General features: G+C 38.1%; 1 protein-coding gene across 1 annotated transcript in view; it reads left to right on the forward strand.

Annotated features, from left to right (window-relative positions):
* The window catches only part of SPHKAP (SPHK1 interactor, AKAP domain containing), a gene marked incomplete at its 3' end in the record, with an annotated part of 94,413 nt that extends 89,137 nt beyond the window's left edge, over positions 1-5,276 (forward strand). Inside the window, exons 9-12 of the mRNA XM_084292008.1 lie at positions 1,415-1,501; positions 3,556-3,608; positions 3,693-3,877; positions 5,133-5,276. Coding sequence (XP_084148134.1) covers positions 1,415-1,501; positions 3,556-3,608; positions 3,693-3,877; positions 5,133-5,276 — 469 coding nt within the window. The remainder of the gene's footprint in view (positions 1-1,414; positions 1,502-3,555; positions 3,609-3,692; positions 3,878-5,132) is intronic.
* Positions 5,277-12,860: the final 7,584 nt, after the last annotated feature.

Raw genomic sequence — 12,860 nt, forward strand, 5'->3', positions numbered from 1 at the left:
TTTCCTACTCTAGCCAGGACATGTTCAAAGGTGTTACCTAGCCCTTAGAGTATGCACAAACAAATGTTAGTTTGACTTCAGCCCTTTCACAACTTCAAATTGAGCAAGGTTTTTTCTTACCTTTCTTCAAGTTTTTTTTTTGTTCCTCCTTAAATCTGATCTTAAATCAGATTTTAAAAAATATTGTCAAGTAATTACTTCTTTCTCTTGGGTATTAAGACAGGAAGGGAAGACTATGGTAACAAAGCAGGTAGAAGAGTCTGTCAGAGAGCACTGTTGGCTCATTGAAAAAAATGGGTGAACATTCACCTCGTTGTAGTATCAACCCTTGAAATCTTTGGTATAAGAGAGCTAATGCATTGTGCCATTTGGCTCTGCATTGAAACTGAAATTGTCTCTGAAGTCTGAATGCATGGCAGACTGACCTTGATTCAGGGAAAAAAAAAAAAATGATGGAGAAAAGAATTGTCTATACAATACCTCAGATGTAAGGAATAATACTATTATCTGCTCTTCTAGTGTAAATTAATTGGTTCAAGTTTACTTAACGCACAGAATTCATTGATGCTAACTGACTAGCAGCCAGCAAATTCACAACCTGTTCATCAGACTATTACAGCTGTGTAAACATTCACTGTCAAGCATGTAGTACCTGTTCACTTTATAACATTGCTATTTTTTCCAAGTATTCTTAGGTTTTATACTTCATCCTTTTGAAGCAGCCAAAGAATACTTCGAGGTATTAATGGTCCCAACGAGCATTGGCTTTTTAACTGAAGTCTCAGTCTTTCAGAGTAGCCAGAAGCATCAGGGACCATCACTCTACCTGAGGCAGCCTCAGATCCCTGACAGTACGTAGGGTAGGATGTAATATGCTGAAACTGCTGCTGGTTACAGGCACGGAGTCAGCCAACAGGTAAGTAGTATAATAGGCAACCTCAGTGTGTGTGTATATATACATACATATACATGTACCTAAATCTATATACACAGACACAAACAAACCTTGGTTTAACTCAACACATTCTGAATCTGTATCTGAGTCTCTGCAAGTTTTTCCAGGACATCTCTATGCTTGGTAATCTTTCTTTTCAAGGACACACGCAGACTGTTTTTCTGTTTGAGACTGAATGTTCATTGCATAAGCTATTCACAAGAAGACAGTCTATGATTTTTTTCAGTTCACAGCATCACTTGATACATCATCTGCCTAAAACTATTTTAATAAAAAATTCATTATTTTGAGCAGATTAGTGTGCTGCATTCTGGGAAACACTTGCTGAGCACAGTTGATTTTGTGGAACTCTGCATAACAGGGGACTGCCTCCTCACTTTACTTGTACAGAAAAAAAAAAATGTATAGAGATGTGTTCAGTGCAGCTTGGCACTAATATTTAAACTTTTGCTTTGTCAGCAATGGCAACAGCAGTACAACTAGCAGTCTTGGCATTATGGACCTGGAAATTTATCAGGAGAACATGTCACCTTCTCCTATAATTAAGTAAGTAGTCACTGAAGTGAGATTTGATGTTTAGTCTAATTTTAACTGCAAATCATTTACACCATCTAAAATGCGCCAAGCCCTGCTTTGCACCTGCTGCTTAGCCTGCCCTTAGTTTCAGAAAAGCTCACAAGTAGGTGTCTGTGCAGTGTGGAAGCATTAGACGGTGAAAAGTTACAGGAAAGCCCACCCAGGTGGACCTCTTGAGAATATGGATCCAACTGTTTTGCCTAGAAGACAGCCTTCTGAGCATCCATTTCACATTGTGTGAACTTTCCTCTGTGAGAAATTTCAAGTATTACCAAAACTTTAATGTGAGAGCAAGTAAGATCAAGCAAATAAAGATCAATTAAAGTAATATATATATATGGCATTATTATTGTAATTTGGCTTAAGTTATGTCTTAAGTATTGTTTCAGGGTGTTTTTCTATCGAGCATACAAAGTAATTGTCAAGAGATGTGTAAGAATTTGCCTGAAGATGCTGGTACCCTGAAACATGATATGTACCAGTCAGCTGGTGAATGCCACGATGAAGACAGGGCATGGCCACTGCAGAAGAGTACATACAGACTGTAGATCACATATTGAACACAGAAACTTTGTGAAGTCAGTTATATCAGAAGACCTTTATAGCTCATTACCAGGCTATTCTACAACAAACCATCCTGCTTTTGAGAAGCTCTTTTTTTTTTTTTTTTTTGTCAGAAACCCAGACATTTGTATTTCTGTAGAGTTGCATGCATTCTCTCTGGATCAGGACACTAACCTCGTTAAAACATTTCCATCTTAACAGTAGGCAGCGATACCTCCTACACACATTCCTTAAGGTCACCCCTCTCCCTGACATTTCCAAAGATTAAAGTGATACACTTCCAACTCCTCATTAGCTTTCAGTGGCTATTCACAGGTGTTAGCCAACAGGCACGAGATCCTGGCAGGACAGATGTTGGGGAACACAGCACCACCACTCAGGGCAGTTCGTCCTTCCACAAATCAAAGTCAAGGCCCAGAATACATCTGCTGTTCAAACAGAACACTGGTAAAATAAAATCTGATGGAAGGGACATTATTAGGCACCTATGATTCTGTCATGACAAACCATAGACTGCATACTGCCATTTTATTCTTCCACATCTTGCAGTAATCACTACACAAGTGTGTGTATATGCTTGGTCCTTTGAAGCCTTGGGGGAGATTCTGAAAGCCTGTGAAAGAGCATAGTAAGGGTAGCATCCTCCCATGTGGGAAACGATGTCTTGCTGTCCTTCGCTGAGGACAGAACAGGACAGCCCAGAAATACCTAAGTGCCAACTCTGCAGTACTGACAAAGTGATTGCCAGAACTAACATCGGACATGAATTTTCAGGTTCCTGCCACACGTACAGGAGCGTGGACATTATGTTCAGAAATGGAAGCTGAAGCAGTGAAAATGTAGCCAGGGTTTGTAGTTTAACAGGAAAAATGGAACATTAAGAAGAGAAGTCTTGAAATTTTTGCAAAGTGTAAGCAGAATTTGTTTATCCAAACAGTTAATATATTTGAGAAGAGCAGTAGTTGAAGACATTGATAGCTATGTTTGTGTTTAGCTATGGAAAATAGTTAAACTGTTAAAAAATAATAGTTAATATAAATTAATAAAACTAGTAAGCAAAACTGAAAAAAAATCACCCAACAACTATAGCACTGCAAAACGCAGACACTGGAAATTCAGTATTTCCCCCTGGGTTACAAGACCTGCTGCATCTTACCATAATGCCATTCTCTTTGTCATTACATAAACCGCAAAGATACGCAGATAAAACGTAACACGTAGTGCAACTGGTACAAGTACTTCATCATATCACAGGAATAACACTGCAATTCCCATGGCTTTTCCTGATTTACAGATTAAATTGCTGTAATATATTCAGCCTTTTATTATTTTATCCTGTTTAGCATATTTCTTGCAGTTTTCTAGGTCTTACATTGGGCGAGAAGTTTGTCCATCATGATGCGGTGTTGTAGACTGTTCCTAAATATCACTAACAAGCTTTGTTGTTGTTTGTTTCTAAGTGAATTAGTAGAAGAAAAGGTTTTCCTTAAAGAACAGACAGAAAATACAGAGGGTAAGTTGAACCTTATCAATCACAGCATACAATTTGAAGTTAATACATAGAATTCCACGATAACTGTTGGAATTATTTTTCCAGAAAGTACTTCAGGGCTCTCAGTGGGAACAGCCAATTGTCAGAAGGACCTCTTGGTGATAAATTTTGATCTGGAACCAGAATGCCCTGACGCAGAGCTTCGAGCCACCCTGCAGTGGATAGCTGCTTCTGAACTTGGAATCCCAACCATCTATTTTAAAAAATCTCAGGAAAACAGAATTGAAAAGGTAGCGTTCACAGAATTGGGCACAATATTAAATCACTTTAATCGCAGTAAGAGTTATGATGTATTGAAGTTACTGAGCCTAAAAGCAATTTTATTCCTGAATCAGTTCACAATCTGCTGGAGACACCACTAAATGCTATCTACAACATTTCAGAAATAACCAGAATGACCTTTTCCAAGGTCAGAAAGATTGGTTCAAGCCTTAAAGCTAATGAGAAGTGTCACAGTATTCAAATCAATTAATGAAAAAAAGTATTACAAATCAGTATTTTCATCTGTTAAAATAATGTCTATGGGAAGATCATTTTGAGTAGCAGAGATATTGTTTGATTTTCTTGAGTACATGCATTTGGGAATCACAAACATAATTTAAAATGCATTCAGCATCAACAGTCCAAATTGCATCTAATTAAAGAAACAGCTGTCAGCTTCACCCATGTGCTTCGGCAAACTGTTAATTCAATTGCAAAAATACACTAGGCAATAATGAAGCACATCCTGCCTACAACAGTGCTCTTGGAAATCGTGCGCCTATTAAGTATCGTTAAAATACATATTAAAAGTTTAGGCTTCAGTATGTAAATAGCAAACAGCTACACGAACTAGAGACACAATATTTTCTTGTGTCATTTAAAACTGGAAATGTAGAAGGAGCAAGCTAATTAGATATTGATTGTGAAATTCAAGGAAATGAAAAGCTTTGATTTTCATTTATATGCTGCTGAAAAAAAGTGGGACCAGATGCGTGACACTGTGAAGCCCATTATTAAGTACAAAGTGGACAAAATTCAGGATTTTTTACAGCTGTTTAAGAATGTATATTTAACCCTTGATTTATATGGAGACTAAACAAAACAGGCAAATATAGAACCTAATCATGATTCAACCACAACTGTGGCAAAAGTCTTCGTGTGACAGTTTACCCAGAAACACTCACCAGTACTGTTTGAATATTTGAAACACTGGGTGGAAATACAGAAACATAAATGTAAGTTAAAATATAACTGATGGTAATGAAGGAGGATATATTTCTGTGAAATGGATAGCCACATTTTCATTATTTTAAGAGTGAGTTGTTTATAGGTTTTGATTCTGTAGCAAGTTCACTTTCACTGTTCTCGCTTTCCCTGATAGAGCACTGTACATAAGGATGGTCTCACAGCTGTTTGCATGTAATTCATTTAACAAAACCTTAGCAAAGTGCTAATCAAATCCTAAGTGCTATCGCTTTTTTTGTTTGTTTTCCTCTAATTTAGTTTTTAGATGTTGTGCAACTAGTTCAACGGAAGTCCTGGAAGGTTGGCGATATCTTTCATGCTGTGGTGCAGTACTGCAAGCTCAGTGAGGAAGGCAGAGAGATGACACCAAGCCTGTTTGATTGGCTCCTTGAATTGGGTTAAGAAAGTTCACCTGTTGGCATTTTTGTTTTAATCCAGTTTAAATAAGCAGTGATTTGTGTAACGCTCTGACTTTCAAACATCACTGAGTACAACGAGCAAAGACAGACAAACTCTACAGAAACAGCACGCGTCTGTTCCACAGCTGAGCACTGAGCAAAGTGAAACCAAGGCGTATTGTATCTTTCTGTATCCTGAGGGACTCTTGACATATTGTGCTATAGGATGTACTGTACTAGGATGGGATGGATTTTTAGCCTTCTGAATTAATGGACTACACAGTAAAGACTTAAATCTCCAATAAGATCCATTTTCATCAATTTGATTAAATCAATCAGCTGAAATGGGATAGTATGCTAACATTCAGTTCTAAAACAACACTGATGTTTGTACAGTTTACCTATTAGAACCTGAGTGTGTTCCAGGATGCACAGAGAAACCCATGTCCCTAGAAAATTAAAACAAAACCAAACCTCCAAGGTCTTCTAAGTGGTAAAAACTTTTGAACACACCAGATCTTTCCAGTTAGATGGCACAATAAAAGCCTACTGAAAACACATTTCAGTTTATTTCCATGCAGTTATTTCTCTCCCATAGCTGTTTGCCATCCCTGTATTCTTCTCAAGGAAATGAGATCTAGAATCTCAGTTAGTACCCTTAAAAGAAATTTCTTTTCCCTCAGAGGCAGTGCAGTTTGGGATCTCTATGCCTGGTATGTCCCCGAGCACAGCTGTGAGTCATGGGAGTCACGGCAGCGGGTTTCTGAAGTCCTGTCCCACCACAGGCCTGCCAGGTGACCTCAGGCGAGTCATTTCACCTCTGTGCCTCAGTGTCCCTACCTGGTTAAAGGGAGTGATGATAGTAAATGTGTTACACAAAGTGCTTTTATTTAAAGCACCATGTAACATGCTACATGTGAGTTAAAAGTAGTGAAAAAATATTATTTTAGTTCTAGCTTAATCAAGTAAATTGTTAATAAAGTAAAAAAATACACATCTGAAAAGAGTGCTGCCTCGACAGAAAGTTATGAAAATTAAGATTTTTAAGAAATCAAAATGATTGTTAAAATCTCAGCACACGTGCTTGTTCATTTTGGATGCAAGTGTTTGGACTATGTATGATAGTTCACATTGCTATAACATTTATATAACTTTGATAAGATATACTACAGCATCTTCTTGCTGAGATGATCTGTTAGTATCATGTGCTCAGTGATACTCTCGACTCTGCCAAAGAGATTGGTTTTGAATTTAAAGGTAAATATAACCTATCACATCAAAACTCTTCTGAGATTTATTTCTTTGAAAATCTTTATCTTTTGCCTCTCCCTTCCCAAATAGCATAATAGAAAACCAGCCTTTCCCAATAAAATATTTAAGAGATTTTATTTTCCATATAACAATATATGCTTCTGTACTATTACTTGGGAGGGGGGGGAAGAGAAAACTATCCTTTTGCACTAACTATTTTTGAAGATTTTGAAGTAGTTTTAAATAATTTATGAAAAAGAGCCATATTATTCTCAATTTTATCTTTAAAACCATTCATGAAGTTGAATGATTTTCACTCATTTGTTGAGAGAAACAAATTGTCAGTGAAACCTAATACAGAACATTAAATAACATGAGAAATTCTACATCTCTGCAACATATACATAACAGTGGAGGTCTCTTTACTGTTGAGATAAAGGTCAGTTTGTTGCATACACTAAACTTAATTGTGCAGTCACTGGGCTTATTCCTACAAACTGCTGAACATCCACAACTCACACCAACACGCGTGGTAACACTGAATGCTCAGCATTTCCAAGGCTGAAAGTCAGTAAAAAGCACCAAGTATTATATAAAAGTGCTTTGAGTTAATAAATGGGAAAGTGTATTTATTTTAAGCCAAATACAGTTAGTTGTCAGTATATCAATTTTTTGCTGTGATAGAATTAATGTTTACTTATCCTACAAAGCACAAATATCATGACTAAGTTGTAAGCGTGATGCAGTTTCTCTGTATAGTTCTTAATGTTGCAGTTTGTTCAGAAATAAATTTATGTTATAACATGTCGTCTTTGTCTTCCTAAAAAAAATGTTCGACCAATTAAATAATATTTGCATGTCATCCCTGTAGCATCCATTATTTGCTTCTCAAAGCAATGCTTCTGAATGAAACATCTGACCCACAGCCCTAACTAAAGCAGCACTGGGTTTTACCTCATTCCCAGAGCAGTGGCTTTCCTCACATTCCACAATTCATTCAGGTGACATAAGGCTAATCAGAACATTCTTGCTATCACAGAAAATAAATTACACATTCATTGCAAAGAATTAACCCCAGAATAATGCCAACATAACAAAACCCTGTTAGTGCTTACTAATATGTTTACAGTTTATATGCTTACAGACATTAAGGAGTTTCTTCTGTCAAAGTCTGCAAGAATATTTACTTCCCTACTGCCTAAATGGAAAGGTATTTCTACTGCTAAACAAAAAAAGGAAACCAACATTTAACATAGCTGTTTAAATTAGAACAGGAGTTGTTGTTCACTATTAAAAAGATATATCCTGAAAAAAAATTCAAGTCAACTTTAAATACATAAGAACTTCATACGATGTACAAGATTTTAGTAAAAGCCTTAGAGTAAATTATGTGTGGTTTAGCCTGTTTACCTGAGTGGGATGCACGTTGTTAATACCATGAGGATGCAGTGAGTGGCTGCTCACTGTCTTTTGCAACATAAAAGCTAGAACCCATCAAATTAAACCCATAAAATAAACAAAAAGAGGTGACTCTTAATCAGATGAAAGGATGCAAAACTTGGGCATAGGTTCAAGTGGAGCCTGATTAAGTACTTGAAAGTGATGCACCATGATTTTGTAAAGAGAGAAGCCCTATAATACTCAGGGAATCCCTGGCTATCCAAAGCAGCCCATGAGATTTGCTTCTGCAGCAGGTGCAGTGCAGGTCCCAGTAGTGGCTGTACAACCCAGCTAACAAAGTGCAGAACGTGGCCTGTAAATACCTGAATTACACAGGAGAACTACCTATTGAAAAAAAACAAGCATTTAAAAAGATTTTGCATTTAGTTTGGTTTAGCTTAGGGTGCTTTCAATAGTGGAATTATTAGAATCTGAAAAACAATCTTCCTCCATTTTGTGAGAAATCTTCAGTGTTACGACAGTCTTCAGTAGCTTACTCATTGTATCGCAGTCAATAATGAAAACTGTTACCTATTTACATTTAGCCTATTAAATTCCACAAATAACTTTCTGGAGAGGCTGATTTAACTTTCTCCTGTCTGGTTTCACACAGAGATGCATAACATGAGTATAGGGATGTCACAACGAATCCTACACTTTGATGTTCAAAATGCCTTTAAAAAACAGCAAAAACCACCCCCACTGAAATCAAGAGCCCACATAAGTCACTTAATAAATTATAAAAAATAAAAGTCCAACTGAGAAGGAAATTTTAATTCAAGCCAGAGCCATTCCTAAGTAACATTTAAGCAAACTCACAATGCCACTGCATTAACATTTAAAATCCACTCTAAGGCCATTGCCATCACTAGGAATAGGCCCTCAGAAAATACCTTGTAGTTGCCAAGCATTTAGCAGGATAGACAGTTAATTAGTTTGACAATCCAGCTGTCTAATTTAAAACAATTTGTTGTAGGACAGGTCTGGCTGAGGGGTACTGTGCCCTCCTCCAAGCTTCAGCTGAAAATCACACAGCACAGCACAGCAAACTGGAACATCCAACCACGCAGGGCATGTTCCATATCCTTTCACTGACTACCCAGGAAATACAAGTGACCACACAGGAGGAGCACAAAAGCAAGTTCTTGCAAAATGCCATTTTTAAAACCTGAGTGGGTATGAGTATTAACATCACCCTCACATATTCAGAAAAGGATCTGAATCTCAAGAGACACGAAAAGCATATGTCAAGTCTAAGTACACCTCATACACTTACATGGAAATCTTTGTCCTTGTCTTGCAAAATGTATGTACTGTCCTGGGAAAACAACATGACACAAGCTAAGGGCTTCTTTCTCCATAAAAAGAAACTTGTATATTCACAGAGGTAAATGCTAGAAGGATTAAGAGGTCTAAAGGACAGAAACAATAAAGCAAATTTGATTTCCACTGTGACAGTCCTTACTGCAGCAAACTCCAGGAGCCTCCTGCAGTAATGCTTGTCAATAACATGTCAGGGGGTGAAGCTGACAGAGTTTCGATAAGATGCTGAAAACCTCGCTCCACTCCATCTGCTCTGTGATTACAAGTGGGAATCACTCAAGTGGTAGCTTGGAGAGCACAAGGTACGTAGAAGCCAAGTGCTTTGGTAAGACTTAAAATGTACCAGACAACAGAGTTAGAGCACACACATAAAAAATTTTGGTTGTGAAGACTGAAGTGGTATCAAGCTGGTTTCATTCATAGACAGAATGGTTTTAGAATGATAAATCTATAGAACGCACTCCTGATAAGTCTTTGTATAATGTATTAAATCTACGGGTGGGTAAATCAAGGTGTAGAGAGCCTACCATCGAAGCATACACATAAGTATACACCTAGCACATACACAAGCATATACCTGGTGTACCATTTAAGTTTTTTGAAGTACTAAGTCAGTACATTTTTCCACAGTGCTGTGAATTGGAGCAGATGTATTAAACATTTGAGCAAGAAACCTGGATAACATAACATGAAAAGTAGTTCTATTCCCTCAGGAAACCTAAAGAGAAACAGAAATAAAGTCCATGTGGCCTCCCAGTTCAATGCTTTGTCTGTGAAACCTCAACTCAGTCAGAATTTTATCATAAAAAATAGGACACGGACCAAAAGCTAGAAGATACTACAGGTGTTTGATTCATTGAATCGCTAGCATAGTACAGGAGAAAATTAATAATGGAATAGAAAATAGAAAACAACACAAAGATTAAGCAAAAATCTATTTCCTTTTCACAGTCCAAAGATTTTTTTGTGTGATCATTTTACAGCAGGTCAAATTTCAGTTTTTAACTATAGAGCAGTATTTGCACGTTTCATTATACTCTGTTTCCTCCACTTTCGTTAACCAGAATTCACCATTTCACATCTCCTATTAAAGTTGCAAATTAATTTAGGGGTTTTGATCAGTTCTAAAATAAAACAGAAATGTATTGTCCTTCCTGACCCTTTTAATTCTAGATTAGGGAGACACTCTGATACCACAAGTCTTTGCACAAGACAGAAGGAAACACCACAAGCATTACTGCAACATTAATACTAGCCACCTTGTCTCCTGCTACGGGTTTAATTCTAAATGAGGCACAGCACATTGCTTAGTTCTCCCACTGATGACACTTCTTGAAACAACCAGGGTGTTTTCCAGGACACTTTTGTTTCTTCATTTATGCTTAAAGATACTGACAAGCATTCAGCAAGAGCCAGACCGTACCAGCACTACTACTTCACGTTACACTTAACATTTTTAAGTCTACAACCACCCTAAGATACACAATATAAACACATACCTTCAAGTGCATTCTCTGCTACACGCTTCCTTTCTTCCTTGTCTCTCTTACTCAATGCCTCATCACTTATTTTCTTCTATCCTACCCTCTTTGGTTCTTCATCCCTTCTTCCAAGCCTGCCAGAGGTCACCACTCAGCTCTGCTACTTTGCTACTCACCTGAAAAGAGCAGCTGCAGCTTCAGGTGCTCTGGTAGTGTTATAAGTTGCCCCCTTAATTAATTTTCAGAGAGCATTGCATTAATAATAGAAAGGAATTTATTGAGTAAGCCACAGCAAGCAAAACAGCGCTGGGCGGCCGGGGAGTCTCGGCTCCACCAACGGCGTGCACCTCACCCCCGCCAGGGTCCCTTTTTATATCTTGGTAATTCTGGGATTACGCAGCACATCCTGGTATATTCTGCGACTGCGCGCACTGTTGCTAGGGGGTCGTCTCTGTCCCTCTGGTGGTCGTGAAGATGAAGGCCGTAGTCTTCCTCCGCGTTGTGGTTCAACTTCTTTTTTTTATTTGGTCATGTTGGCCCAGCGTGAGACAGGAATGCAGGATGTTGATACACTAGTTTAGCAACTTATCAGGAGATGGTTACATGAACTTTGCAGCAGTGTCTTTGAACAAAAGAGGCAACTGAGATGCAGAAGGAGAGAAGGGGAGGGGGTTCTCTTTTTTGTTACATTAAGCAAAAGAATTTTCATAGTGTCTAGCCAAGTATTATACATCTTACTTCAGCAGGGAGCTTTTGCAACTCCTGCTCCTCAAACGGAACTCCTTGTTTTATAATACAAAAGACAATGAACAAACATTTATTGTGTATTACAATCCCTCCTTTTTCTTTTAGTTACTCATTTTGTTCATTGAAGCTCTGCAATGCCTGGCTATTAAGAACTAATGTTTCCTCGATTCCTTCGTTGGTACTTATTGGCTCGTATTTGGCATGTATGAGCATTAGATGTGCCGCTTCTAAACATCCCTTTACAATCGCAATCAATTTATTAAAAATACACGGTCCAAAAGTTAGTGCTATTATTAATAACAACAAAGGTCCTGCTATTGTTGATAATAAAGTAGTAAGCCAAGGTGAATAATTAAACCAAGATTCGTACCAGCTCTGTCAGGCTTCATTCTCCCGTTTCCTTTTTTTTTTTTTTTTTTTTTTTTTTTTTTTTTTTTTTTCCAACCCTTCCCTGGGTCTTGCCATTGTATCTCTTACCACTCCAGTGTGATCAGCATACACAGCATTCCTCTTTCAGAGCTGCAAACAGCCCGTCCTGTTGTAAAAAAAAAACAAAAAAACAAATCTAATCCCCTACGATTTTGTAACACTACCTCTGAAAGTGACCTGATAGATTTTCCAGGACTGAGATGGATTGTTCAATTTGTGTCAGGTCCTCGTCCACAGCAATGCGTAAGGAAGTAAATTCTTGATTTTGTTTAACCAATGAGGCTACCCTGGTCCCCACTCCAGCTCCTCCCAGGATTATTAGGGTGGCCAAAGTTAGAGCCGTGAATGGTTCCCGTCTTTCCAGATGATAACTTGCCACTGTGTGCTGGGTATACATACAATCCTCAGGGTGGTATAGAATCCTTGGTATAATTATCACCTGTATACAAAAATCACGAGATGCATTAAAGAGTTTTAGTGATAGACAAGGAGTTACGCCCACTCACGAACAAACCCACCTAGCGTTGTTGGCTGGGATTAGCCACTCGGTTGATTGTTTTCCATTCTCCATGGTATTACATAGGTGACACTTCCCACTAGGAACCGTGCCCACACACCTACCACCTCCAGTGACTTGTGTTAGTGTTACCCTTATGTCTTTTCCCCAACTGCAATGTAGAGGGCTGTTCTTGTTTGTGCGGGTGGGCTCCCCAGGATCCCCAATAGCATCATAATATGAAGGCCTTATACTAAAGCATAATCAACAGTGTTTTGTTACATTTGGGCTTGTTTTGTTTAATAATTGGTAACTGGCATTCATGACCCCCCCATATGTTATTCTCAACTATGTTATCATTCTCAGCTTTACCTGAGCTTGTAGGGCTGCTGAGGGTTGGCACTGTAGTATTTTCCACAGG

The sequence above is a fragment of the Netta rufina genome (assembly GCF_964035555.1).
Source record: "Netta rufina genome assembly, chromosome: 9".
Lineage (NCBI taxonomy): Eukaryota > Metazoa > Chordata > Aves > Anseriformes > Anatidae > Netta > Netta rufina.